This window comes from Solenopsis invicta, chromosome 3 (assembly GCF_016802725.1).
Source record: "Solenopsis invicta isolate M01_SB chromosome 3, UNIL_Sinv_3.0, whole genome shotgun sequence".
Classification (NCBI taxonomy): Eukaryota; Metazoa; Arthropoda; class Insecta; order Hymenoptera; family Formicidae; genus Solenopsis; species Solenopsis invicta.
Genome location: NC_052666.1, coordinates 30,232,272 through 30,250,467, shown reverse-complemented (window position 1 = coordinate 30,250,467; position 18,196 = coordinate 30,232,272). Strand labels below are relative to the sequence as shown.

Genomic DNA, 18,196 nt, shown 5'->3' with positions numbered 1-18,196 from the left:
TTTCATCCGCGAACGGAAACTTCCATTTACAGCACACATTCGTCATTATATTATTGCCTTCATTGATGATTGCAAGTTTGCTGCGGATAAAAGTTTCAGAATTAAAAGAATCTTTTCACAATTTGTTCTAGATTTTATAGTATACATCAGTTTTGGCGCTAGAATTCTATTCATAATTTCATACGAATTTTTATACATATGTATCTTAATACACATTCTACGCGTGCAAATTTCTGATTCTTTAAACATCTTTCCATATTATGACACATCATAAAATTGTAAACATGATTCTATCTTAAATCTGCGAACGGAAACTTCAACACATTCGCTATTATTGTTTCACGATATTTCTTGAGGAAATTATCTGTGGATAAAATTCTCGGAATTAAAAGAAGATAAACATACTAATGACGTGATACCTCGTAGTTATGTGGAATAATCCTTTATCCTTTGGTCGTTTTCGTCACTGGCTGTTTCCCGCGATGTCTCGTCACATCGGAATTTGCATTTCATGCAAATGTCAGCCTTCCAGTTCTTCGACGACGAATCTAACAAATACTTCCGATCACTATGAATACGGTATTTTGGAATTAATCCTGTTTTGTTTTTGCAAGTCTATTTGACCAATGTATTTGATTCTTTCTTACTAATAGTTTATTTAAAAAACTTTTTTTTACATTTTTGACAACTTTGCAGTAGTGCAAAATTTTATTCTTGTTAAAATTTTTTATTTTTTCGAATTTTTTTTTATTATATTGATTTTTTATTATATTGAACAAATTCGAACAGAGCAGCAAGGCCCTATAAAGCACCAAAAGATTGCAGAAACATTGCATAAGTCTTATATTGAAACCTTATAATATTTTATCAAGAATTGTGAAATGTTTCTGCAATGTTACTGCAAACTTGCGGCAATAATCAAATGTCTGCTCTTGAAAATATTACGATTTAAGTCTATAGTAATGTTACGGTGCTACGTATTTCTATTGAACCGCGTTACTATACAAATACGGAACGCTTGAAATTTAATAAACCAAGAGAATATATTATTTATCCATAATAAAGATAAAAAAACTCGTTGCAATTGTGTAAGTTCACAATCTTTTTGCATCAGAAACTTGAATGAAAAGATTGTGAATTTATGCAATTGCAAAAAATTTTTTTATCTTCCTTGAATATTTTCGTATGTTTTTTAAGTTTATTCATTAAAATCTGAAATCTCTTGCATATTAAAAAATTATTAAATTGTATAGGAATGAAGATACTATTACACAATGTTATGTAATTAATATCGCTATTTTATTTGTTGATGTACACGTATAAAGCAACAATATTAATATTAACATTATTAAAATTAAAATTAAAATTAATATTAATATTAATTTAATATATAAGCTTTATATTGAATAAAAGGTATTCAGAATTTTTACGTACTATATCTTTTGAATGATTCGCAGAGTGAACAACATATTGTAGTAAGACGCGATAATAAAAATTCACCGCGATTCGGTGGACCCTCCCGCTCAAGGGCAGTTAGCAATCACCAATTGTCATCTTGGTCACCCGTGAAATTGCTTGTCTTCTTGGGAGTTGAATGATGTAAGCCTTCTCGAGCGAGAAATGACTAATCGATTCGAAGTTGAATCCATGACATCGAAACGTCAGTTTGATGATTTTGACATCGAATTGATGTCGATTTTCGCTGGGTCGTTCACACGACACCGAATTGGTTGTTTTGCCACATCGGTTATTTCGTGCTCTACAGTGGCAATATATTTCATATGTGCGTGTCTACACGATACTGCTGCCGATACGACTGCTGTATGCGGGAAAATCACTAGTTCGAAAATGACATTCGATTCTGTTATTGCAAACCGTATGACGCTTGGTATGACGTAATTCGGTAAAACTACCGGATCGGCCGTCAATAGTCTAGTTTCCACCGAAATCCGCAATTCAATTTTACTTTGTGGATGAAAGTTGGTGCGACGTTATTTCCATTGGAAGTAATATAGAAGTGAAAAAGATTGACATTTCGGCAAAGTCATTTTTTGCTTGCATGAATACAAACGTACATAATCCTTAAAAAAATTTTTTTTTTAATATTAATTAACGTAAAAGTTTCATTATGTGATTGAATCTCATTATTTATTATTTATCCATTTTGACTAAAGTACGACAACTGTTAGATTACCTACTTCCAGCCGTTCCCACCAAATAAAATTTTGTGTCAATTTGTTGCTACTCCTATAGAGATTGTGGGTCGAAGCGGGAGTGAAATGAGCGCAGTCTAATGCGTTTCCATCGACTTAAATTTGGTTCTACACTGCATTAGGTGTGAATTAATGCCTGGGTGGAAACTAGACCAACGGCGCATATATTGTAGTGGGCGCGTTCGAACGTTACGGTTCTATTGTAGAGGCTCTAGACCGCAGCAGCGTTTCAATCGGTTGATGTGCAATTTTATTTGTACGTTTGTACTATTGTCAGGGTTGGGCAAGCTAAATTTTTTTAACTAAGCTAAATTAAAGTTAATGAATTATAAAATTAATTTAGTTGCGTTAAAAGCTATATGAACGAAAAAATTAACTTAATTTTAAAAGTCAAAATTAAATTCATTTAAGTTAAATTAAAAGTTTTTTTTTTTTTAAGTTAGATTATTTAAAACAATTGGCCATAGTTGGACGCAAGAAACGTCCGTTTCGAGAAAAATGAAAATAATATTTGTTGTAATTTAAAAGTACAGATAAAAACTTTTTTTATTAATTTTAGATTTGAGGAAAATAAAACTTTATTTGATTTCAAGAAATGACGTTATCAATCTTACTTAAAATAATTAAATTATTTGTTTAAATGATTGGTTTAATTTGAATAAATAATTATTTAATTTAAAGAAAGTACTGACAGAAATGTAAGACACAATTTAGTTATTCTGGTTTTAAAAATATATTTCTTTTATTTAAAGAAAGATATGCGTTGCACCATTAAACTATTACTTTAATTCTAATAAAAGGAACAATCATAAAATTTCTTTGAATCAAAGAAATTTTTTAACAGTATAGCAATTTCTTTGACACAAATTTCTTTGAGTCAAACAAATATTTTTTGATTCAAAGAGATCTGTTTCTGGGTGTATAAAAAGTAATTTTTTACATGTTGATTATTTTGAGTACAGTTTTAATTTTTAGATCTTATGTTTGTGTGTTACAGTATCATCGTAATTTCGTGGCTGAGTAACTCCGCTCGTTGCGCATCGGTCGGTGAGTCAGTAATAAATTTTCTCATTATATTTGCATGCTTTTCAAATGCTGTCCTGCGCAGGATTAAGGCATTATTGTATTATTGCGATTTTGACCATGATTATACGAGCAAACACATTTTTTGACATTCGTGATTAACGTGCCTACAGCGCGCAACGCGCGTTTCCTGCGTAAATTAATTATCTTTAGTGTCTTATGGTTAGCAACAATTTCAAATCTTGACATATTTCGATAGTACGATGGCTGAGGATTATTTCGGAAACATAGTTATGCGAGTAACAAATTTTTCTCTTGTAATCCTCTGTACAACGGGTGATTGTTTATTGTTATTGGTACTTATTTTGTAAGTAACAATATCGAGAGTAGCATTTGTGAGCAACAAACGAGCAACAAATTTTGACGTTGCTTTTGTGTGTGATTTTTGCGATATAAGGATATTGGCCCGCTAACTTTAACTTTCTGTAGCGAAACATAAAAAAAAAATTAATAGAGCAACAAATTTTTTCTTTGGCACTTTTTTACCAACAAATAAGCAACAAATACAAAAATTAGTTTGAATTGATTCTGCTCACTTTGTTCCGCTAACTTATAAGACGTGTCCATTCACATTTTTGTGTTAATTTAACACAAGATACAAATAATCAATATTAACACAAAAAAATGTAACACTTTAAAATAATTTGAAAACAAATTGTGGAAGAATATTTTTGTAGCATTATTATTATTTAAATTAGTATAATTAATTTTTATAATACATTAATATGTAGATTTTATTTATTTCTATTACAATTAATGTTTTACCACATTATTTTTATATTTGTTTATTTATTAACTGTGTTATTACCAAATTGTATTATTTTAGCACTAACAAAGAGATATCGAATGTCAATTTAACACAAAATATTTAAGTAACATACTTATTATGTTAAATTAATTCGGATATGTTATAATTCAACATGAAAATTTTAACCGGTTTTAACATAATTATAAAATGTTTTCTACTGTGTGGTAATTGTTAATATTTACGTGTGCAGTAGTTAACAGTATTTAAAAAATATTATAATTAGTGATCGCGATAATTTTTTCATTAGCCATCGTCACTGCTTGTAGCTCTTTCATAGAGAGAGAAAAAAACACGAAATCGCTGCAATTAGTGTCGATATTGCAAATTATAAAATTATATGCATGAGTTAAAATGCTGTGTGATTGGCAATTATCACAATTTTTTACATTATTTGCAATTGTTTGTAGATTAGAAATTACCGTAGTCGCAATTGTTATACGAATTCTTTATTTTATCACATTTTCATAAATTAGGACTTTAATCGAAAATAAATATCGCGGTAAAGTGGGCATGTAATATCGCTGAGAAAGCTAACAAAAACCGTTAAGATTGATTCATATATTACGCGAAAAAATAGTACAAAATTTTGAAATTTTGAAGTTTTTCCTCTAATTTAATTAACAATTTCTTGTAATATTAAAGTCCTAGATACCTGATGGAAAATCTTTTTTATTGCGGCGCCCGGTCATGAAGATGAACATGACGAGCACGCGAAATTTCAATTTCACTACTTCGTATTCCTGCGTTATTGTATCTCTGTGAATCGAATGTCGCGTTCGGGAGTGAAAATAACCGTGCGAAAGGTTTATGCTAGAAAAAGCGATTACGTTTTCGCAATCGAAATTGCGTCGGTCAAGTGTGCGCGCGCGCGCGCGCGCGCGCGTATGGGTGTGTGAAGGAACTTAGACTCGGATATTTACTTGGGAGAATCGAGGACCGAGGATGCGTATCCGGCGGCCGCCCATTGCTGAGAGAAACAGTGAATTCCGATTTCTGATGTTGCTGCGGTGTATATGGTTACCGCTGGTGAGTGCTAGATATTGAGTTTCGTTCTTTTCAGTAGCACTTCTTGACACTTTTTGCGCTTGAAATGAAAGAAACTACATCGTACACATACTTCGAAAGAAAACGTAAGAAAAACGACGAGACCAGAAGGTGCAACTTGAAAGAACAAATAACAGATAAAAAAAGTCGTAGCTATTTCGTGTCACTGAGCTCTATTAGATTGTACGAGAAGCAACGGACAATTATCATTTTTGAGAATTTGAATTTTGCGACAAGAAAACTTATATTTGAAAAAAAATGATGTCGACGGAAAAATACACGTGCTCTAAAATAATATGAACAATCAATAAGAAATTATTTATCTCATTTGCAATTAAAATTAAATGTGATTAAAATGGATCATTGTTTTGTGAACAATCTAATGAAATAAATAAAACAACAGTCCAGAAAGTTTTTAAAGCTTTAGAACCAACGGAAAAGAGATAAATTGCACAAATAATTTTCTCAATTCCTTTTTTATTTTGTGTGTTACTAGTATAATTAGTTCTCTTAGTAATAAAAAGATAAATTAATTAAAGTTAATTAATCGCATTAGCTATTGATATACGAAGGATGTTGCAAGTATGTATGTATTGCTAATAAAGAAATAATTTAAAAAGAGTGCTTTATGAGAACGTACGGTTTAAATTAAAAATCCATTGATTACAATCCTATCTTAAATTTATACGTGAATAATAACGTTACAATTTAATTATTTCTGTAACGTAATAATACTCTTAATCCTTTGAATGTATGTACAGAAACAGTAATGCACAGTAAAGCTTCATAAATCCAAATGTAGAAGCATGATATCAAAATTGCAACAGAATTAGAGCTACATGCAATCTATTGAGACAATTTAATTTGAATTATGAAAGGTAAAGTTAAGCAAATGTTAAAAAAGAAACGTAAAATTAATTAATATATCGTTAATTAAAGTTTTTCAAATTGGAAATCAAAATTGGAATTAAACGTTCCGCTTTCATGAGAAATAATTGAATCATTTTTATAAATAAATTTTGAGATTCGACATCTATATATTTATGCAATATCACTCAGAGACTTTGATTTCTGTTACGATAAGATGATAATCTGTAGAATTTAAATTTTTCTATTGTATTCAATATTATCAAAATAGTATAAATTTAATTATATTGTGCGAATTTCATTGATTTGAAATATATTGATTGTTTACTTTTCATTGCTCAGATCTTATATTTTTTATCTCGTTGAAATTAAAAATTTAAATGTATATACGTAAAAAGGAAAAATACATTACGTGCCGTTCTCGAGAGCTTTGTTTAGTAAAATTTCATTATGCTATTGTTCATTAAAATGCATGGATTTTGTATGTATTGTTCTGTGTAAGCATTTTCTATCTTGCAACATGCTTTCCATGCATAACTAGTAATGAAAAGATGTAAAATACATGGACAATAACGAAGTGGACATAGAACTTTTATTCTTACTTTTAACACAATATTATATTGCCGATAATTACGTACATTGCAAGACCATGATTGTCGAGGTAAAAAGCGCACTTTGTTAAGTAGAAATCGGAAGAATGGAATGTAAAGAATCAAGACGTCCCACGCATTTCATATCGCGACTATAATCAAGAAAGGCAAAATCGTTGCGACTGCATTTTTTTACGTATCTTGATTGCTATCGCACATTATAACAAACACGAAGTCACTTATCGTTTGTATAATATATTCAAATGAGCTATAAATTTTTACAATAAAATCTATTTTTTTATTTAAATTAAAAGATAGAAAGCAAACATTATATGTTATAATAAAAAATATAAAAAAGTTTAAAAGAATTAAATTGAATAAATATTCACTAATATTAAAGAACAAATCAATGAAAAAAGGAAGGATTACGTAGTCAGCGCGGAAATTGGTGCATAATAATTTAATTAATTATCATGGTATAATTAAGTATAAAAGGTACTAAAAAAAAAATATATATATATATATTTATGCAGACTTAATAAATAGTCATGACAAATTGTTGCAAAGCAATTTTAAAATTTTATTTTTTTAGCGCAATATTTTCAAAAGTTGTTTGTCACTTTTTGTTTAAAAATGATAAATTATCTCGTGAATCTTTATAATAAATGATTATTTTAAATTAAAAAATAATTTCTGTAATATTTTTTATTTAATTATAGCAGATGTTTTGACATATGAGTCATTGCAATTTTTTATATCATGATAAGTATTGTTAGATCATAGATTTTTATTTTCTCTGCACCATTTCTTTCAAGTTTATCACTTACTTCAACATTTACGCTTGTTCATTTTTTATTCATTTTTTTCTATCCATCGTAGCTTGTGGTTATCTCCGTTAATATGCCGTACATAAATATTGATTATATACTTTTGCGTTCAGGTTATTTTCGCGAGGAGAAAACGCGGATGTAGTCGTGAATTACTGCAAAAATACAAACGGACGTGTGCTCGCGTGATGTTTTTGGTTGAAACTCTTTCGCGCTTTTATTTATTTCTATATATATATACCTTAATGTCACATAACATGATGACGTTCTTTCGCGCTGTTGAATTTCACCTAGGTTTGTCGGATATATATATTTTTTTACCAGAAAATTGTTGGAGAACGATTTACAGGGATTAACAAAACGATTTACTGCGTGCACATACACATTTTACAGTTTGCTAAATAAATCTTATTTTTCTACTTACAAATTTGTTATTGATAATGACTTGTATATAAATAAAAAAAATTTTACATTTTTATTATAACATAAATATTTTTGAGCGCTTTTCCAGTTTAAAGCTAATTTATATTAACATAATTATTTTTAACCGCAATCTCTCTTTATATATTATATGTATATATAAAGAAAAAATTTCGTTGAATCAACAGCATTAGTCTAATTGAAAGTATCTTGTTAATTCAGTAATAGTATTAATAAAACAAAGATAGTTTAAAAGTAAAGTTAAAATAAGAAATGTAGTTGAACGAATAAAATGTAGTTGAATTAATTGCATATATTAGTGGCAATCTGTGATTCGATATTCAATTGAATCAAGCTACGTTTTAATTCTCATTACAGTATTTTTGTTTTCAGTGTAGCATAGTTTATCAATATTCTTTCATTTTCATTTGCTTGATAACTTATTATAAAAATGCTGATAATTCTTTGACATAAAATTAGCTTGCTGATGAAACTTGTGATAATTAGAGGACACTAATTATTTTCGTAAACATCATTTGAATATTATACGTGAGTGGCTGTACAAGGAAAAATCAGATAACAGTTTTATGTATTTTTATGTTATTTTTGCATTTTTTTCTTTTCTCTCTCTCTATTTCCCTTTTTTTTCTTCTGCGTCGGTTCATCGAGATAACTACATTATATCGAGAAAGATTGTACCGCGACAAGCAAAGTGCCGCTCTCTTCGTCATCCTTCTTCACCAACATTTCAAGCGGTCCGATTGTATGAAAACTCACCCAAGGGTACACATAATTCCCCAGTCCGTCGTCGCCGTGGCTCTCGTCTGGCGCTCTTAAAATCGACACTGGAATTGAAGGCTCGTCGCGCGGCGCGCAAGTACGTCAATATTTTCCGTGCACTCGTGTCGTGGATCGATTCTCGTGCGAGGATCCGTGAAAAATTCAAAGCGTCACACGAATGCGCGTACTCGCGTAATTTAATCACGCGTTTGCGATTGGCAAGCGAAATGCGCGACGTGTGCGTATGACGGGGCGATGTGCGTCGCTTTATCGAATTTAGACCTTGCCACCCGAGCAACGTTGCGGGCTCGCAGAATGCCTTCGGTGGAAATTATCGTATTTGTCGACTAATGTCGTGGACTTTTTCTAGAATATATAAATTATTAAGCGTCTAGATTTTATCTAGAATTCTTTTACTTGTATTATTTTATATATTGATTTCTGGTTTTATACATAAGTTTAAAGGGTTCTCGAAACAAAGGATAATTCATATTTTAATTTCTGTTTAAATCATCTTAGTTAAAAATGCTCAAAGAAATAAAAGAGGTCTTATAGTTTTGGCTACGCTTGTGCGCGGGTAAAATAATAATTTCTGACGACTACATTAATTTTCTACGTTTCCATTGATTGCAAAATATAGTTTACCAATGAGAAGTTACTCCCGAGTGGTCTTTCTTCTTCTGCTTATTTATTTAATTGGTTTTACTATCGTACAAACAAACAAACGAAGTGTTGCTAAGACTCTTGATTGGCTTATTGATTTTTTTCCGACGAGGCGATTTAATTGAATCTTTCGGATTGAATCTTTCGGATCTCGGGTGCAGTGAATTCATCGTGAATGAAATTTTCTTCCGTTGTGAACATTTTATTGTTCAGTATCTATATACGCATACAATGTGTACGTATATACGTGGAAAGAATAATTTTATCAAAGTTTTTAAAATTGCTCAATATTAAAAAATATCAAAATATATTTAAAATTTTTTAAGTAATTGGGAGCAGATTTGAAAATAATATCGTTGAACCGCTAAAACAATTATACAGGACATGCGCGTTAAAACATCAAATTGTTTTGCGGGATTATCATTATAAAGCGTTCTTTTTAATAATTATTTTAACAATAATTTTGATGATCGAATAAAATTATTTTTAGATCTGCATCTGGTTAAATTTTTATTCTTTATTAAAACCGGTTTTTTTTTTCTCGTGCAAGTATTATAAATAAACTATAATGTTATTGTAGTAAAAACTTAGGAAGTATAGCCAAACGTGATATTTCTACTTATTTTTCATAATGCGTGGAACGCATGGAAGGTATAAATTATAGTAATTGAATAATAAAAATTGTTGTGTATAAGTAATGAAATACGCAACACTCGTTGCATAAATTTATGAAGGAATAACGATAGAGGAAAATATTCTTCTAATGAGCTTTAATCCTCTTATTATAATCTAAAAGAAGACCTTTCTTGGTTCATCCATTCTAACGTAGCTTTAATTAATATGTTCATGCAATATTAATTATGCGTGTTCGAGAAATGATCGCAGCCGTTGTTTTTATTTTATCGTCGTCAGACTCGATTATGTTAATCGTGTGTTGTATCGTATCGTCGACGTTTAAGGAAAGGTGGCCGAATGTTGGAGAGTAATTGTTTTATTATTTAGCATTATACAGGCGAGCGAGTAAAATTGTACATACAATACTGGACTATAATACGATACGGCTGTACCGAGATGAACACCACTGGTAAAATCACAGTTGACAATACTCTGAAACGATCAGATATAATTTATGGATATTTATTCGATGCGATCTGCATTTCTCTAATTTTTAAAGTCAAAAGCTTTGACAGTCGATAGTAAAATTTGTTCGAATAAATTCATCATTCGGAGACGAAGTAGAAATGTTTGAAATTTAACGACTTTATTATCACGAGAGCGATCCGTCGCGCAGTTTACTGATAGAGATAGCACTTTTAATTCTCGGTTGATTAATTCAGCGCGAACTACGGAGTAAGAATCTGTTGATTTCGTAAATGTCTTTTACGACATCCCGCGAGGAGCGCGAGATCACTTTATTACGTCTACGTTTGTTTACTTGGACGAGAGTCTCTCAATTTGTAAGTTTCATTCGTAATTATTTACAGCAAAAATCGATTATTTTGATTCGTTGGTTCGATTACAATTATCAATATACTTATGTAAGCTTGTTCAGAAAATATCAATGTAATTTACGAGCAGGCTCGTATATATCATCCTTTTCATCTTCTTGCGGAAATAGTTAAGATAGCACGTGGCGTGGCAATAGATCACAGTTAGAGTTCCAGATAATCGTGTATTCTCAGATAACCGTTCTTTACGAGCGTGCGATTGTAAGGTTGATTCCGAGTATCTATCTCTTCATGTGTATATATATATGGACTTGCTCTTATTTCCGATAAGCTATCGCGATCTTCGAAACAAAACACGATTGATTGCATCGAGCTGTTATTTATATCGAAAAGTCTTGCTCGTCGAAAAGTTTTGACAGATTTCTTTCTCCCGGGCGCGAAGCGTAACTGTTATAGCGTAAAATAATAGCCTTAGCACTTGGGGGGCAACAGTTTTCCGAAGTTGAAACTAAATCGCGCACGTATGACACGTTCAAATTGTTTTACCGAAATAGAAAAAAAAAAAATGTTGTGCGGACTCCAAGTTAGAGAGGCAACAAGAAAACAAGACGTACGTATGCTTATTTAGATCACGTACGACGACGGTATGAAATTGAATTAATAACATTCAGCAAATTGATGGAAATTTTAAAAAAAGAAATAACGCACGTGATCAGAATTGCTTATGTGCGTAATAAATTTTGCTTTTTCCACCGCGTAATTAATATTCTCCTGACAATGCAAACTTTTTTATTGACCTCTCATCAGTTTTCTCAAGTGCCAGTGGATAACAATGTTGACAATTATATCAAAGCTATAGCAATGTTATTTACTAAAGAATTAAAGAATTACTAAAAATAAAACGAGCTGGATGTTATGCGCGCGTATCGCATAACAGTCTCCATATCGGCATCGATGATAAATACAGTTGTCCGGCGTATCTCGCCTGTGTAGAGTGGGTCAGATGAGCAAACGGCGCCACTAAATCTCTGTTGTTTCTCGTAAGCTGCTTAACGCAGTTATTGTTTATCGCTTTTGCGCTTGTCACGAGCACGCGCTGGCACAGGTAAGAACAATTTTGCGCTACATACATTTTCGCACCATCCATTTTCAATCGTTCGGGTATTTGGCAGCTATTTTCTCTGTGCGCACTTTTTGTTTCCTTTTCCTTTTTCCTTACAGTTGCACCTGAACATACCGCGGTTTCGGCGAAAACGTGAAAGGCGCACGCGAAAATGCGATCGAAATTTATGATTTTAAGTGTTGGCACGTTGTTTCCAGCGATCAAGCGTATTTACCCGTCGAAGATCGTGAGATACAAGTTTTATTGCATGCTGAAAGATAAACAACGCTTGTCGTTCAAGATGCTCCCTCCTCGGATTATTGTGCCGCGATATAAAACGAGTGTCGACCTCTATGTTTATTCATAAAGTGCTTGTTAATTACTATGTAACCTTGAGGACCGAAGAAGAGATAGCGACCTAATTCAAGATATATTCAGAACTTAACGATTATAAAAATTATAATAAATTATAATAATTGTAACAAGGAATGATCATAGCGAATCTTAATGCTCAATAACATATTTCGTGGCTTTTATACACGTATAGTTCTTTAAAACTACACAGAAAAAAAGTTAGTGTCAAATTAACAATTTATTGTTTCATATATAAGCAAGAATATAAAATCTTGTTGGAAGAATTTATAATTTTAAACAGACATAATTTGCTTTCATGAAGAAAATAATTTTCTTTATGTAAGCAAATTATATTTGTTTAAAATTATAAATTCTTCCGAGAAGATTTTCTATTCTTGCTTATATATGAAACAATGAATTGTTGATTTAATATTAATTTTTTTCTGTGTATGAATCGATACTTTCAACCTTGAAATCATATGGTAAAATCGCCTATTATGGGATAGCGTTCTAATATGAGGTATCGAGGGTTATTAATAGGCGCATGTGATTAGTACTATCATAAACTTATGATCTCTTGGGGTGAAATCTATTTAGTAAAAAATTCATTAATTTAAATTTATTAAATCATGTGTGCAGTCGTGGAAAAAAAATTTTTTTTTAATTGAATGTTGTCAAGTTTTATTGAGGTGAGTCTTTAAATCTTGTCTATTATATAATAAACAAATATTTAGTAATAAATTCTGCATGCAGTGATAGTCGGGTAATGTTCATCAAACACGACGCTCACTTTAACTTTATGTTTATTAGCATCATCATTGTAACACAAACGCACACTTATGTATGTTGATAAGGAATAATTATAGGGTTACTTGCTTAAAGAAATTTGAATAATAATTTTTTAATAAAAACTTATTGAATAACTGATGTACGAAAATACGTGTGAAAGTATATACGTGTGATAACGCACTGTTCGACGGCTCAATAGCGACTAACCGAAAACAAGAAGCGTCGCGCCATAGAATGCCGACCTATCTACACGCGCACGATACGTTCAACAATAGCTATACGCGTTTTTATAAAAAATTAGAATTATTTTTATCCAACAATATTACTAGAAAAATACTGGATATGATGATTTGTTTAATTATAAATACTAAATACGGTGATTGTAAAACCGGGAGAAGGCGTGGAACTCGTAGTATAAGACACTCAATAATCCTTATTTGTTATTGCATATTTGGACCTTTTAAAACGCTATAATAAAGTTTTTCATTGAGGACTTGTTGAATTATGAAGCTTGAAAGTTACGGCTTTCAGCACTAGCACTGAGGCTTTAAAATATCTCGAAGGGAATGGATTTTGGAGAAAAATGTTACGTACAATTTTTGATTATCGAAAGAGCTATCTGATTATTGGTCAACTAGATTTTGAACCCGGAGCCTAATTTGAATCCAATAAGGTCCAAGTCGATAAGACCTCACCTAAATTTCACCTAAAAAAAAAGAAACCTTTGTCACAAGAACTTTTTTTGATTTAGCAAAATGGCCAATTTTTATAAAAAATTTTATATACAATAAAGTACAAATGAAATAAATATAATACAAATTAACCGTACAAATTAAATAAATTATAAGTCTTTAAAAAAAAGATATCTCATAATAGGCAATTTCATCTTAATAATTGTTTGTTATCATTATTAAATTGATTATTGTGATATTATTTTGATTCAATTTGAGAATTGCATTTCAAGAAAGTAACGGCGCGCAGTTTTAAAAAAATTAGAAAGTGTAAAAATCACATACGAAATATGTATATTATTGATCATTAAAGTCTGCGTTCGTTGACTTTATCTACATTTTAATTGCATTATATACTTTTTATGATCTTTTATGCATATATTTATATATCATTTCTCGATTGTGAAAATTTCTCTGTTTTAGGGGATCGCGTTAGTTTTATATTTAACAAAAGGTTTGTTTATTTAAAAATATTTTTTTGCGCAAGACAAAATGGCTTTGTGTCGTGTTTATTTGTCCAGAATAACGATTGCATTCAATCGTAAGCATAAAGTTAGAATCAGACTAGAGTTAGACAAAGTCCAGATATGCCAGTTAGACGCGTGAGAATATTATCGCTTTATAGATTAATCGAATGTCATCGATTATCGTGGTACAGTAAACATAACTGGATAATTGCCGTGCTACATCGAATGTAACCAGAAATCATCTCAGTGCGACGAGAAATGGAACTTGTTTCGTTAAAACTTTCGATATAACTCACGTTCACCTGTACGTAACAAGAATTGCAAAATAGTGAACTGTATTACCTTGGCACGTGACAAAACCATAGCAACGGCTATGGAAAGGGCAGCAATTTTTCTATATCACATAATCATTTTATAAAGAAATGAAAGTAACTATTATTTTAGATTAAAATTGATGGTAAATAAAATTATTACACAAGATTATTAGAATTGAATCTAGTACGACTTATTCGCGTACGGTGAATCTCGTACAATGAAAAATGTCAACTGTGAAAGAATGAAAATTGAGCCCGCGCAATGTTTGCAGTGATCTGTCATTCTGATAAGAATCAGAATTCACTATTTCGAGTGACGTTTCATCTTATGATATTTAGAGACAGAGATTTATTTACAGTTTTTTTTTCCAAAAAGTATTTAGTTATTGTTACAACTACAAATAGTTACAGACTGTGGAAAGTAATACGTTATAGTTATAGTTACTCAAAAAGTAACAATTTGTTGCTTTTTAAATGTTCCTTCAAATGCTTTGCTATTAAATACAAAAACCTTACATTTCTAACATTATTTAATTCATTTACTAAATTTAAAAAATTATTAGTACTAAATAATAATGATAAATAATTTGATGATTAATATCATATTAAATACTCGATTGTATGCTGCATTGTTTTGTATGAATCACAATTATTTTAAGAACTTAAAGCCAAGTATATTTAATGTATTAAGTATTAAGTGAATTAACAATTTATAATAAATTAATACATATATACTTGGAATGTATGCTTTTAAAATTATGGGATCAATATTTTTTAGCTAAAAAGTTTGCCAAATTAATTCAAACTTATGAAAAAATCATTGTAAACCATTGGTCTTATTTTTAAATATAAATTTTCAACTTTAATGTTTATACGATGTTTATTTTCGAAGTCAGTTTATCATTTTATTTTACTGAACGCAGACCATATGTTTACGAAATTAAACGATAAATTTGAAATACAAGTAACTACCAAATTAATTACTAGTTACCAAAACATATAATTAAGTTGAGTTACAGTTATAGGCAGAAAAAAAGGGGAATAAAGTTAAGTTAGCGGAAGAAAAGTAACTTTAACCGTAACTTCGTTATAACCCCCAGCGAAAAAAGTCACTGTGACGTTGCAATTATGTTGCTGTGTCACAACAGCGTCATTGCAACGTCGCGCTTTTTGCTATGGGGGAAAGTAACGAGTTACTTCCCAACTCTGTTTCAAAGAGGTTTATTTTTTCGCATGCAATAACATAGAAGCGTATCGTTCATCCCACTTTGGCAAGGATGAGTGATGCTCGCACATTAAGTGTTATATCGTCCTACTTTGCATCTCCCAACAACAGAAGCAAATCTGTAGAATGCACTCGCGGTCGTTTCAGGAAGCGCGCGTTTCAAGGCTGGCCACGAAAACGCTAATTCAATCTATCGCTACGCGCGTTTACTCACGAGCGAAACACTAAATGTAAAGGTACTCACCGTGAAGCGAGGCATCTTCGAAAGAGCGTTTCCACCACGTGCTGCGTGCGTTTCTTTTTATATTCGACTGGACTTCCCACTTGTTCCGTCTACTTCAACGCCGTCACGCTGGCGGAAGGTGTTGACTCGCTTAATTCGCGCGGATCCGTCGAGATTTTCGCGGGTAATTTGCGCAACGGCTCGTCAGCCGTCAACCAATGTCTCTTACTCGTGGCGAAAACAGAGCGGCCGGCCCGCGGAAGCTCACCGTAACCGTACGCTGTCCGTCATGAGTAACGTCGTGATGCTTAGTGTGTGCCGCGCGCGCCGATGATACACCTGTTTATATCGCGATGATAAGCGGCCATCTCTCTCCATAACGCGCCGCGGATAATAGGAGTTTAATTATCTATCATCTGTCATCTGTTTCCTCGTGGCGTCTTAGGATCTCAGTTTATCGAGGTTATCTATGCATCAACCCCTTGTCCTAAATCGACGTGGAATGTGTTATTAACTTCTGGAAACGTTCCGCATACATGTAGTCGCACAAATGCCAACCGAAGTTAACGCGAGGATATTCCGGATTCTCAGGGTGCGTTCGGGGAGATGCTATTAGCGCTATTTGTGTTACTCTATCTTTATCGTTCATTAGATGTAAAACAAGGTTGGACTGATGCAAATAGCGCTAATAGCGTCTCCCCTGCGGACGCACCCTTAGAGAAACTTTCTACATTGCTCTGCATCTCTTTTTCATACTTTTTTCAGACCTACCTACGTTTGCACATACACTTATCTAATTTTTAAAGCAGAAAAAGGGTAAATGCTGAAACAGGATATGATCCTCGGAATATGATTTTGTTAAATATTAGCCCGTATAATAATTTTAGCGTTGTGTATTATATGATTTTTAGTTTCTATTAAGTTTCGCAAATGTTGCCACTTTAATGAATTAGCTCGATTGCGCTTTTAATTCTTTCGAATTTTTCATTTCACACGCGATGCGGTAACTCTTGCTCTGGACTTATGAAGGCTCATACAGTCGAAATGTACGATTTACTGTTTTCTTTTAAGAGTAAATGTGTTATAAATTTACCTGTACATTGTTTCATTTTTTTTGTATCTTTCTCTTCTTTCTTTTCTTTTGTATTATACGATACTCTAATACATTAAAAAAAAAAAAATATCTCTACAAGATTTCGTTTCTTTTCAATATGGTTTCTTTGGCAATGTGGAATAAATCTTTTCTGTTACATAAACTCTCCGAAGAGCTCTTTATATCCTGTCACTACAGATCGCGTGAAATGTTATCGTTTCCTTTTGACTATTTATGATAACTCTTTTACGATAAAAGAACTCTCTGACGAGCTCGATATCTTGTCACTGCACCGATAAAAAAATGTTTGTCTATAATTACATGATAAAATAAGTAAATAAATAGTGCCACTTTTATAGTTATTACTGCCATAATGTCAACAATATTTATATGTTTACAGTTTCACCAACTATGAAAAAATTTTAATATAGATTATGAGAATTTTAAATATTATAATAATATAGTAAAATATCAAGATATGGATGGTTAAAATAAAATAAACATTTTTATACACAATAGGCAAAAATCATAATTATAATAAATATAATTTTTTTTGCTTACTATTTACATAGTAATAAGCTAGTAATTATAATTGCACGATTAAAAGAACTATAAATATATAGTTGACATCGAAAATGATTCTAAATTATAGTTAAATAATAATGGTAATTGCAATCATTTTTTTCTCTTAGTGTGCAAGTCAAATCGCGTTAGATGTCACTTTTTGATTATTTATAATAACTCTTGTACGATAAAAAATATGTCTAACGGTTTTTTTGTATCTTGTCACTGCACTGAGAGAAAAGTGTTATTTGTGACTACAATCGCATGACAAAATAATTGATTCGAAGCTTTATTTTTATAGTTATTATTACTTTAATGTTAGTAATACTTATTATCATATGTTTACATTTCTACCAACTATGAAAACATTTTACTATAAATTATATTAATTTTAAATATTAATGTAGTAAAGCATTAATATGAATAGTAAAAAGAAACGAAACCTTTTCATATAGTAAATGTAAAAATGACAATAGTAAATATAACTATTTTGAAAATATTTGCTCACTATTTATGAAATAGTGAATAATAATTAATAGCTATAATTTGCACGAGTAAATACATAGTTGGCATTTAAAATGGCTATAAATT

At 31.2% G+C, this 18,196-nt stretch overlaps 1 protein-coding gene across 12 annotated transcripts in view; it reads right to left on the bottom strand.

The window, feature by feature from the left end:
• Nucleotides 1-18,196, bottom strand: part of LOC105204554 (secretin receptor) — a 90,683-nt gene that overhangs the window by 71,894 nt on the left and 593 nt on the right. For 2 of the 12 annotated variants that reach the window (XM_039446407.1, XM_039446416.1), the window contains exons 1-2: nt 15,970-17,418; nt 420-548 (exon numbers count right to left, since the gene is read on the bottom strand). Coding sequence is in view for 4 of the 12 variants with exons in the window: in XM_039446417.1 (XP_039302351.1) it covers nt 8,630-8,643 (14 nt within the window). In the remaining 8 variants the exon portion in view is untranslated. Of the gene's footprint in view, nt 1-419; nt 549-8,629; nt 9,573-15,969; nt 17,419-18,196 lie in introns of those variants that run through there. The other 10 variants (XM_039446408.1, XM_039446412.1, XM_039446409.1 and 7 more) reach the window with 8 other exon arrangements.